The 12,650-nt window shown below is 37.2% G+C and overlaps 2 protein-coding genes across 5 annotated transcripts in view; one reads left to right on the plus strand and one right to left on the minus strand.

The window, feature by feature from the left end:
* The window catches only part of LOC109419906 (tyrosine-protein kinase hopscotch), a 103,709-nt gene extending 99,069 nt beyond the window's left edge, over positions 1-4,640 (plus strand). For all 4 annotated transcript variants that reach the window (XM_029853034.2, XM_029853032.2, XM_029853033.2 and 1 more), the window contains exon 14: positions 2,293-4,640. In XM_029853034.2, coding sequence (XP_029708894.2) covers positions 2,293-2,446 — 154 coding nt within the window. In that variant the 3' untranslated portion in view covers positions 2,447-4,640. The remainder of the gene's footprint in view (positions 1-2,292) is intronic.
* A 6,176-nt stretch (positions 4,641-10,816) lies between these two features.
* The window catches only part of LOC109419905 (restin homolog), a 39,864-nt gene continuing 38,030 nt past the window's right edge, over positions 10,817-12,650 (minus strand). Inside the window, exon 6 of the mRNA XM_019694188.3 lies at positions 10,817-12,602. Coding sequence (XP_019549733.3) covers positions 11,025-12,602 — 1,578 coding nt within the window. The 3' untranslated portion in view covers positions 10,817-11,024. The remainder of the gene's footprint in view (positions 12,603-12,650) is intronic.

Below are 12,650 nucleotides of genomic sequence, written 5' to 3' on the forward strand. Positions count from 1 at the left end.
CATAAACTCTTCAAAAGATGTGTTAGGAAATTGTCTTTAGGGATTGCTTTAAAAATCCCTCCGGAGATCCTCTGAGTAATTGCATGAGGATTTTTTTCCCATAATTCTACAAAAATGAAAAAAAAAAAATACATGCTTCAGAAATTCCACCAAGATCCTTTCACAACTCACCCTGGGATTCCTTAAAAAATTTTCCAAGGATTTATTTGGAAATTTTCTTCAAAGAAAATTGCTCTAAACATCCATCCAGGGGTTCTTAAAAAAAATCCACGAATTCTTTTACTAAATTTTAGCAAAAAATCCTTTTTCTGGGATTCCTTAAGAATTTTTTTAGGAACTTTTTTCAGAAATGCCTGTTAGAACCCATTCGAAAACTCTTTCCGGAATACTTCCTACAATCATCCATACATTTTTTCATAGATAATCCTTGAAAAAATCTTCCATAGATTCGTTAAAAAAACTCTTCAGTGATTACTTCACAAAGTCTGCTGGAGATCCATTTAGAAATACCTGCAATGATGCCTTGCATTATTCCCGCATAGAGTTTTCAAGTATGTTCTTCAAGTGCTCCTGTAGAAAATCTACCATTGATCATTTCCACAATTGCTGCATTTCAGAATACCTTTTACGGATTCTTTCATCCAGAGGTCCTTGAGAAAACATTGTAGGCATTGCTTCAGAAATTTCTTCATGAATTAGTTCAGAAATTTCTCAAGATTTTTCATCACAAATTCCTCCAGAAATACATTTGGAGATTTTTCGAAGGATTCCTCTAGAAAACCTTCCATGGACTATAGTTCCCCAGAAATTCTTTTATAAATGCATTCAAAAATTCCTCTGTAGGTTCTTTTGTAAAATTGGAAAGTCAGAAGTTTCTCCAAAGTTCTTTTCAAAAATTTCTTTAGGGATTTCTCAAAAAGTCTTCTGTTTCAGACGTTTCGCAGAAATTTTCCCTACAGTTGTTTTTGAAAGTCTTCCTTAAGTGTGTTACAAATTTGCTTCATAGATTTGTTTTTAAATCCTATCAGATAACCTTTCGGAAAATCTTCCTAGAAATGATTTAGAAATTATTTTATATCCGATGGCGAGCTACCTTATATCGTGGCGAACCTATTACAAATTGTCACTGCAAACCGAACTGAACACTGCACATTGATGATGTGGTGTGGTCAAATCTTAAAATATAAGCTATAATTCAAACAAATCCTTTCATGTTTCGTTCTGTATCACAGTCAACTTAAGGACAGACTTGTTAGAATCCCAAAATGGCCGCCACAATGCCCGACTTTGGGACCTACTCACGATTTCGAGGGCACAAATCTCTTCGTATACGAAACCAGCGCACCTGATCTTCTTATTTTAAGCTTATTACAAGTGAGCAAGAACAGAATAATAAAATGCACTGTTGTTTGAAGCTTGCTTCTTCAGATTTGTGCATCTGAAGTTCTGATGCACTGTTGATGCGGGATTTCAAGACATTTGTCCTTAATAAGCAAATTATTTTTGACCATCAATATGTTTTAACACCATTGATCATGGCTTGAAATGCAAAAAGAAAGAAGAAGGAGATGTGTAAATTTAGTGACTGTCAGTGAGTTGTTTACTCTCTCTCTTAAGCTGAAACTTTTTTTTAGATATTATAAATCCTTCCAAGAATTATTTCCATTGGTTTCTTCAAAAAATCCTCCAGTAGTTCTTCCAGGAACTCTTCCAGTAAATTAACCAGACATTCTACTAATGGGTCTCTCCAAAAAATCTTCTAAAATGTTTCAAGGGATTATTGTGGGAATTTGTACAGGCGTTTTCGAAGAAGCTTCTTCGAAAATTCTTCCATTCTTGCTGCAATTAAAAATGCAGAAAACCAGATGAATAGTGTGCTTATTCTACGGATGGAGTGACGTGACGAAGCTCGATACGAATATCGAGGTGAAAAATCTCATCTCGAATTAGGTGATTCATCGACGTGTGAATTAAATGGAGAGATTTCTCACTTCGACATACGAGTTGAGTAGCGTCACGTGACTCCATTCGTAGATTAAGCATATAGCATTATCCGGTGAGTTCGTTCCTTGTCGTTCCTTCTTATATTTCAACATGACATATACTTCGGAATTTGGGGGGTAGTCTGAGGAAACTAAATAAATTGGTTTCCTGCTACAGCAAACAGGTAGATAATTTTGTTTTGGTTTGACTCTGCAGTCGGTTATCCTTACGCTGATGGTCATCATCATCATCATCAATGACACAGACCCCTAAAGAAACTAACTCCCTATTCACGTTCTCTCATTCCAGGCTGCAGCTCACCGATCAGGATCGAGACGTCCAGGAACAGCTGATGGATCCCTGTTTCATCCTGGACTCTCATCAGCGTCCATCTTTTGTGCAATTATTCGAGAATATCGAGCAACTTATCGACCAATATGGCGAATCAATTCAACTTTTCTAATCGAATAAAAAAAAAAACACTAGAAATACGTTTGATAGGCATAGGATGCAAAAGTGAATGTCGCACGGGAGTTACTTAAGAAAGAATCTGAAACATATACTGAAAACGCATTTGAATACTTACATTTTTTCAAGTATCCAACACAACGTGACTGTGAAAGTTGAAAGGTTTCGTGTAGAGGAAGTTTTTTTCCTAAAAGAAAGTTGTAACAGAATTAGAGCACTCTTAGGTTAGGTAAAGGTATTTTAACATGTGGAAAAGTCGAAAAAACGAGACCTATTTTGGCTTCTAACTTTTTCTTATACGTACTAGAAACGGATTTTATGCCGGACGGCACTAGGAGTAAAAGTTATATTTTACTGCAGAATGCTCTTTTTCTTTAATACGCGTGTTCGGAGTGAACCGTTTCATTCGTTTTAATTCTTACAGAATTTTCTCCCAAGCGGAAAATCTCACCTGTTTGTTATAATAGGTTAGAATTATTGTTGCCGATCTGTCTACTATTACTACTGTAAATAAACACACACTTATAGCTCAAATCTTCGTCGTTTGGAGACAAACGAAATTGTCATACCTACCTAGTACGAAACTAAAGAATTGTGCCCGTCTAAAATGTGGATACGTGTCTTACTTGTTATATTGAATTCTTATGCTAAGCTAAATTGAACCCGCTTTGGACGAATTTCGTGCGATACCTATTGTAACCGATGTTGGTAGCACTCCTCTCAGAATACAATGAGGCTTTGTGGGATGAGACCTGTGAAACTTAACTACGTTAAAGCTAACACTTATATCATCAGCTGAGCAAGTTTACAATTTATTTCAAAGTTTATTTATATTTTTTGTCGTGATTGATATTTTGCAACTTCTTTTCATGTTGACCTGAACACATTTTCTGCAGATTTATTTCCAGAACCTAACGTAATTGAGCATTATGATAACCAATTTGGCATATAGCCATTTCGCATAACAAAATTTACGTTCATTGATATCAAGGCACTGTCACATGCCAAATGACTTTTTTTTGCCAAATGTTCCACTCCCCTTCAATACGGCCTCGAAAAATATTGGAAGAGATTCTAGCGAAAATTAGATAAAAATTCATGGAATTATTTCAATCCATTTGAGAGTAGGTATGCTGCCAACCCGAAGTCGTCACGAAATTCGTCTACAGCAGGTCGCGATACGTGACGGTTACACCGTACTAGGCGGTACACCTCACGGCCACGATAAATTCTAGTAAAATTACGCGCTACAACGCATACAACAAGAGAACCAGTCGACTACTCGAACCTATTCAAATTCTCAAAGTGCCACCTAGATGAGCGGTCGCTTCGGTTTCCATTTTACAAAAACCCTCCCTCATTTAGACTTGTCGATGGAAGACTGTGTTCTATAAATCACCTAACCAATAGGTTACACGTTGTGTTCGATTCGATTTGTACATTTTTGTTTACAGATTGTAAATATACCTACCTACGATTACAAATTAGTCAAGCTTTTTTGGTGCAGAAATCCTTCACATTTCGAAATCAAGTAAACATGGCCTTCGTTAGTTAAAAAATAGTGAAAATATCTTGCTGAAAATTTTACACCTTTGATTAGCTTACTGAAAACTAAGTGCAACTGGGACCCCATTGGTGATAGTTAAATACGAATAGAGTTATACATATGCCTTCCTATTTTGCGGATATTTCTTACCATTGCTTGGATACTCGTGAGATGGCACCGAACAGTCGATCTAGGGGTTTCAAACACTAAACCAACGACACGCTAGAAAACAAAACAAAAAATCAGTGAAATCGTGCTTATGTTATGTTGCGGCCAAACCAGCCGAGTCGAGTGAACCTGAAAGAAAATTAACGCAGATTAGAATTTTACCTGGAAGACAAAAAAAAGAATTAGAAACAAACCATGCGATCAATTTTCTGAAATTAGATAAGACGAATATAGTTTTATTTTTACAATGTTCTTGATTGATTCTCAAGAATCAGCGAGAAAACCCTTAATGACAAAAAGAAAACAAATTGGATAAACGAAGAGTAGTGGAATATTTTTTTCCGTTTACACTCACACTGCTTGGAGATCATACTAGGTGATATTAAGATATCTGATAAGTGTTTTTTCGATGAAATGGAATTATATAGGTGTACTACATCGATGTGACTCTGAAATTATACATACTTAAAGTGAAGCTGTTGTTTGTTTTTTTCAACGTAAAGCATTATCCGAATTCCGAATTGTATGCTTTCACTGCCTGTTCTTAGTCACAATTTTCAAAGGTTATATATGATTTTCGTTTCTCGAGTTTTGTTTGCTTTCCATTTTTGTAACAAAGCGCGCTATATCTGTAATAACATTTAACAAGGTCGATTTTTTCTGGTTTTTTGAATATACTGCAACTTAATTAATCATAATTATGGTTGAAAGTTGGAAAATATATGCATAGGTAGTTTTTTCAAAGGAAATTATATGTAGAATCTATTTTTTTTTATATAAAAATTCTCAAAAATAGTTTACTTTTGTTTGTTTGGAGATCGGTGAATAATACAAATTAGGGAAAAAAGGTTAGAAGCATTTGAACATCCTGGGCTGCTTGGTAAATTTTGAGGCTGAAACTTTCAACAGAAAAATAATAAATAAAACCAAAGGGTATATTTTTGTAAAATTGAAATGAAAAATGAAATAAAACAAAGATCTGCGAGGCATATTACTCAAAGTGTATTTTTTAGCTTAAAATGCTCATAGTCAGTCGTCAGTAAGCCGTAATCAGTTACGTACAAGTGAATAGTATATTATCCTTAAACCAGATATTTAAAGTTTACAAGTGTACTGGATATATCAATAAATCATGAAAACTACCAATAATCACTGACAAACGGACTTGTAGTGGTGTAGTGACTCTAAAACACCCCAGTCAGTGTACCAAAACCCAACCATAATCTATGAACTATTGATTGTTAATTCTGGCAATATCAACGTGTAACTTTCCAATACTTTTTGTGCGATGTTTCTACGTATTCGAGGCACAGCTTTGGAAAGGCTCGTTTCCAATGCAATCGAACTTTCACTAGTCGTTTGCCTCTTTCCATAGAAAAAAGCTGCGAAAATGTATGCAAGGAAATGCGCTGGTAAATCATTTAAGGCATTTGCAATACTTTTTTTATTGACGTAACGGCTCAACTCAGAGCATACTCACGTGATACCAACAGAACCGATACGTGGTCCCATGGCAAGCTCACAGATTGGCGCCCCACGGAAATTCGACATATAGCCGAGGCGGTGAACGCACAGTTATTCAGCATGACCATGCTGAGGGTGACGGGTTCGATTCCCGGTCGGTCCAGGATCTTTTCGTAAAGGAAATTTCCTTGACTTCCTTGGGCATAGAGTATCTTCGTGCCTGCCACACGATATACGCATGCAAAAAGGTCATTGGCAGAGGAAGCTCTCAGTTAATAACTGTGGAAGTGCTCATAGAACACTAAGCTGAGAAGCAGGCTTTGTCCCAGTGAGGACGTTACGCCAAGAAGAGAGAGAGAGACGAAATTCGACATTGTTAATTTGCAAAAGTATGTAGTTACATATTCGATTTCTTTCTCAAAGTTTTTTTTTTAAGTTGAATTTTGGTTTTTCGAAGAAACACATTTTATTTATTTTTCTATAGTGTTTTACATTCGTGTTTTTCTTTAGGAATTTCAAATGGAATCACCCAAACATTTCCCAAAATTCATTTTCCTTATAGGAGTATAAGTAGTACGACACATTTTGCATTTCAAGAATCTCACTAAGACCAGCGAACTAATTAGAAATCGCATTTCAAAAACCTTACATACATACATAATTGATGCATACATCTCTTCAAGACATCTAACAGAATTTTTTTATACTTTTTCTTTTCAGAATTTTTCGTTCAACGAAATTTAGTTAAAAAATACTTCATTGCGTTTCAGGACTTTTCAGGAAACCTCAAACGGTCTGGTTTACCAATTCTCGGCAATAAGATCAATTGGTTTAACCTGTTTTTACCAAAACTTTTCAATAACTTTACCAAAGGTTTCTTCTGAAGTTTAATAAAAAAATTAACCAGATGATCTGTAAGATTTTTTTCAGTAATTAATAAATACCTGAAGAAATCAGGTTTTTGTCGGAATCTCTGGAAGAATACCTGCTGGAATAATTAAATGAAATTATGCACGAATGTCTGGAGGATTTCTGCTGGAATATCCGGTTCATATGAAAATCTAGGATACATTTCTGCAAAAAAATCCAATGCATGTTTTTGCAGGAATTCCTGGAGTAGTTCGTGAAGAAATGCCTGAACGAATCCCAGCTAACAATCGTAAGTCACAAACAAGCATGCATGATGAATTGTTGCTTTACAATAGTGATGATAGCTGAAATATAATTTTAATGTACACATTACTGTACAAATGGTTTTTCAATTGAAAAAGTAGCCAATGCTCAACCTTTCGTATCGGTAATAATAAAGATAATATAAAACACTTTTGAAGATTTCTATTCGACTTGCAAAAAATCCTCTACAAAATAGTTGAACGAGACCTTTTTCCGCTTCTTGTACATAAGCTTTTGTACAAATTAGCACATTTTTCTGTTAAATGTGTTTTTCAAAAGTCGCTTTCGTTTCATCATACTTCGACTCAGTGTTCAAGAAGAAAAACACGTATTTTTTACTGAACTGCCGCTTAACTAATGTGTTGTTCAGTTAATTCACCACTGCTGAATAGTAGTCGAAAAATGATCATTATTAATCCACGGGAAGTTTATGTTTGGATTTGAGTGCTCATCATCTTCGGGATGGCGTAGATAGGAAGGTATGCAGCTGGCAGTCGACGGGACTCGAGTTCGTATCTTGATTTTGGTAAATTTATGTGTACGTATTATTACATAATAGTTGTTCATAGCATAAGTGTCAATCATGAGCTCTCGTGGTATAGGCGCCAACTTAGGGGGGGGGGGGGGCTTTGCAAGCATGGTTTTGCCCCCCACCATATTTGACTATTTTTCGAATTTCCCATACATTGTGGGCTTCGTGGTTTATTGTAAGCCACGGAGATAGGGTTCGATTCCCACTCCAGTTGGAGAAAACTTTTCGTCGAACGGAAAAATCTTCATTGGGCCACTGGGTGTCCCGTGTGTGTTGTCCGTTGTCTAGTGTAAGTTATGTTCAGGCTGTACAGCTTAGTCTGAAGACGGTGTGTGTCTTTTTTTCTTTTTGAAAAATCAGAAAAAAAGAGGCTTTGCCCCAATAATTTAACCAAGTTGGCACGTCTGTCTCGTGGAAATTGAAAAAAAAATACATTTTATTTATTTTTAATCATTTTTGCTTAAGCTGAATAACTATATATCAGGGGGATTCACTTATCAGCTTGAACCGCTGATTATTTGATATACTGATTAAACGTCGTGATCATTTCATACGCAATTTTATGAAACCATTCAATAATCAGATAATCACGGCTTACGAAGTCATCTAATCTGTTTTGTGAATCCCCTAATTTAATATTTGAATAACGCTTTTAACAACAAACAGTGTAGTTGATACACAACACTATGCTTTAAAATTTCTCCAAATTTGTGTGAACAAAACCCGAACACAGGTTGTTCCTAAAAATTATTTAAATGTTATTCAGCATCATGCTGAATTAATTCGTCGTGTAGGTGCTTGTTGCATAAGTGATTGTAAGTTATGCCTGTAAGAGTTTGTGAAAAACCACTGTAAGAATTTCTGAAAGAAATTGTAGAAAAAAATGATGGAATTCCTGCAAAAGCTTCTTAAACTTTAAAGACGCGCGGCTCTTTAATACTAAAACAACCAAGAAACAGGCGTCATACTCCGGCTGCTTCCCATCGATTACCTTTCTAACGGTTGATTCAAGTTTTTGGTAGTTGGACAATGGACCACTCGCGTCGCTAGCATCGTTTTGACTCCTTTTTGACGTGTGCTCATTACCACCACCTAGTTATGGCCGGCCAAACACAACCCAAGTAACCAAAACTTCCGCTTCCCATGACGAAATGCACTTTCAAGTTTCGTGAAGTTCGGATAAAGTTCCAAATGGAACTTTCTGGCTGCTTAGCCTTGCTGGAACTTTGCACACAAGTTCAGACATGGATCATTGCTAGCCTCTTAAGCAGCTTGAAAGCTGCTTAAGATGGTATTCGGAACATTCAAGTTCATAGAAGTTTATTTCAGTAACTTGTTGTGCTGAGAATTTTTTTTTTCATTTTAACAAAACAACTTTATGGACTAATTTTCATAAACAATAATATTGAATTTAACAAATACAGAAATTAAAAGTGGAAATGAAAAAAAATGTGACGTCCACTGGATTCAAACCGGAAGCCGGTGCGTGAGAGCCCTACCCTCTACCCTAACGTCAGAATTGAGATAAAGTTTCAAGCGTGTGAAATCTGACTTGAATCCATGCTTTGTGGACACCTAGATTTGTAAACTTGTGCAGTAGCGCAGTTAATTGTAATATACACCGATTATTTTTTGTACGGAACGTTATTTTGTTATAACTCGGCCAATTTTTAACTGATTCTCATGAAATTTCGTACACTGATAGTACTATTTGTACCTACATGTGTGCAAAATTTCATGAGAATCGGTTGAAAATTGACTGAGTTATAGCAAAAACCAGACCCGTGCACAAAAAAAAAGAATCGGGTGTAACAAGTTTCTACAGCAGCGCAGTGGTACGGCAGCAGGTTATCACGCAGAAAAACCCCGAAGTAACAATGAATGCTGAACAGTGAGAGTATTAGCTGAACAATAGCTGGTTAATGTTGTCAATGACTGCTGAATATTGATCTGACGTATGGCTTGTTCAACATCTTTGATCAGCATTACATAGATGGCTGAATATCAAGTTGAATAAAACTTTATTCATCTGGGTAACCAGCTCTAAACCATGCACCAACATGCAGAATTAATCATCTGTTGTCCAACCTTTAATCAAATAATTTTTGACAGCTGACCCAAGCATGGTTTTTGTGATGTCCATATCGCTTCTTCAGCCTCAATACAGACTTAGTTCAACCTATGTTCTTGATCAAAAAACGATCAAAAATCTGACTATACATGTCAATGGTTGCTCCTTCGTGATCGATCTGAGCTGGTACCAATTGCACTGAGATCCAAATGAAAAAGGGCTGGGACACTCTACTTATTCTCAAAGTGCAATTTAAGTAGCTCATACTTTTTTGGTCAATAACGGTGCCGGCCACGTCCTTATAGTCAGTTGGGGAGGTTCATAGAAAAATACAAAAATATTGAAAAAAAATCAGACGTTAAAAAAATATGTTTTTTTGGAACAGCCTACTGCATATTGCTCAAATTACCTCACCCACATTTGACTTGATGTCAAATTTTTTATGAAGAATAAGTTTTTGCAGTATTATACTCAAATTGGTTCAGAAATACAATTTGTTCCGGTCGACCCAACATTGGCCATGGGGAGCGGACCTGGTGTGATGGTTAAAGCACGTGACTATCACGCTGACGACCTGGGATCGAATCCCACTCCCGACAAGCTCACAAAATGTGAGTTCTTCTATCGGAAAGGAAGTAAAGCATGGGTCCCGAGATGACTAGCCTAGAGCTTAAAATCTCGTTTATATAGATAAAAAATATTGGCCGTGAATGTCTATCATCATGGGTTGAAGATGATTCTTACAAGAGAGTTAAGAAAGTATATTATAGCTTAAGCCTACATACATAATAGTAAATGAGAATTTGATGCTACATACTTAAAAAATGTGCACATTAAAAAACAGGCAAAAGTTAAGTGACTGTACCGGGAAAGTCGAGAAAAAGACGGGTATATCAAAAGTTAAATTAAGTGGCCACCCGGTACAGCATTCTTCTATCTAAGGAATATATGGAAGACTTCCTGAAGGAGATTTTTGAGATATCACTAAAGAAATCTATAGACGATTTTCTGAAAAATATCTGGAAGAACTTCTGAAGGAATTCTCAGAAGCATTTCTGAAGCAATGCCTGGAGGAATTTCTAAAGAAATCAGCAGGATTTTCAATAGAATTCCACTGAGGAATTACTGAGAAAATCTATTGAAAAGTTTCAATATAATCCTTAAAGAAATTTTTGAAAGAATCTCTATAAGAATTTTTGAAGGAAACTCTGGAAAATTTCTAAAGAAATTTGTTAAAGATTTTCCAGAAAAAAAAAGTTAAATGCAACAATTGGAAATTAAAAGTATGAAGAATTTTTGAGGGAATCTGCAAAGGAATTTCCGAAGTATCCTAGAAGAAAATTTCCAAATTTATCCTAACGTGCACCTTTTGTGATGTTTTGAGGTTTTGTGATATTGTTCAATGCCGTAGTTTCAATTTTGATGCATTTATTCATTACATTTGAAAATACATTTTTTAACACAGTGATAGTTTCGACATTTGGTACGAAGTGTGAATAATTGAAACGATCTATCTAAAAGGTTTGACGACATTCTGGTGGACGTGTCTTTTTAACTGGATAAGTGAGTGTTACAACATTTCTTAAGGCTAAGCTGACAATTTTAAAATGGATTTTTATTCACGGTTGTTCATCGTGTTCGCTGCCATCGTGACGATTTTCCTGGGTTGAGGAGGTAGCGTTACTAGGGGTGGGCAAAAGTTCATCTACTTCTTCGAGAATCTCTTCATCCGAAACTAGAATTAGTTCTAGAGGACCATTTGCGGGGATGATGATAGAATTTTCTAGCAGGATCGTGTCGTTCGTGACAGGCTCTGGGGACAAGCTTTGCTCGGTATTCTGGTCTGAATTAGAAGAGGGATTCTCTTGATTGATAGCAGGAGCGTCGGTTGCTGCATCAACTTCGTTTTGATCGGTACTACTATATCGAGAGTGAAGCATATCTAATTGTGTTGTGAGCCTAGAACCTCTCTTCAACGTTCGATTCATTTGTTGAAGTAGGGCTTGACTCTGGTTTTCCAATGACTGTAAACGATCGGACCTATTCTGAGTGTATTCCCTTTCACGGTCACTCAAAATCGCTAAATCTGTTGGAGAGCTTTCGTTTGACTTTGGTGTTGCTGGTCTGTTCTCTGAAGAGCTTCCAGGTATGGGAGATTCAGATTGTCTGGCTATAAATCCATTGTGAATTTCATCGATTTGAGCTGATATAGCACTACCCCGGTTCACTGTGCGAGAGAGCTTGTTTCTAAACTCCCTGGCTTCTCTTTCAAGTCGTTCCAGTCGAGCAGCTCTCCTTTGAAGGTAATCTTCTTCAGTACTGGTAAGTATTCTAGACGGACCGGCTTCGGCTTGATCTACTTCGCTAACACTCGCAGAATCTTTCGCAGCATTCGGACTGGAGTAGGTGTCCAGCCTTGAGTTCAACTCTGCCATTCGCTTTAGCCGAGCTTCTCGTTTCATATTGAACAATTCCTCACTGCTCAACTCGGGTTCTTTCGTTGGACTAGCTTCTCGCTGCTCAATTTTCTCAATCTCCGAACACTCCGAATCATCACTGATTTCACTCGCATCTTCTTCATCCTCATCTTCCTCCTCATTACTATTCTGCTCTAACCCAGCCAATCTTCTGAACATGTCCTCTGCTGTTTCCGGTCCGCTTCGCTTTTCCTTTTTCTTCTTCGACTTCTTTGCTTTCTTCTTCACTGCGCAGGTCATCTCCTCCTCCGGAAATATCGGTAAGTCTTCAATCTTCTCATTACAAAACTGATTAGCTCGTTCAACATTCCGCAGCGACTTCATATCGGACTCACTGTGGCACTTTCTCATCTCCAGTGCCACCTGCAGAACGTTCGTCAACGAGGCGCTTCGGTACCGTTCGAAATTGATCATCCTGCTGAGGCGTTTCTTCGAAGGCTTATCCTCGCGGAGATAATCCTCGTCTTCATCGTCGGTCGGTTGCTCATCGCTATAGCCACTTTCGCCCGAATTGTTCAACGAATCTTGCTTCTTGCGGGCGGCAAAGTCGGCCTTCAGTGTTTTCCATTGGTCTTCGGATTCGATGTTCTTCTGCCGGGCGGCACTCCACTTCAGCCGACAGTATTCCAACTCCTCTTTTAGCTCACTTAGAAGACGTCGTTTCTGTTGCAGATGGTAGCGTAGAATTTGCTCCTGGGTGTGCAGTTGACGATGTTGGCGCTGTATGGGAAGAGTAGATGCCTGTCATTTGATTGTCTTTTCGTTTAA

This window comes from Aedes albopictus, chromosome 2 (genome assembly GCF_035046485.1).
Source record: "Aedes albopictus strain Foshan chromosome 2, AalbF5, whole genome shotgun sequence".
NCBI classification, from domain to species: domain Eukaryota; kingdom Metazoa; phylum Arthropoda; class Insecta; order Diptera; family Culicidae; genus Aedes; species Aedes albopictus.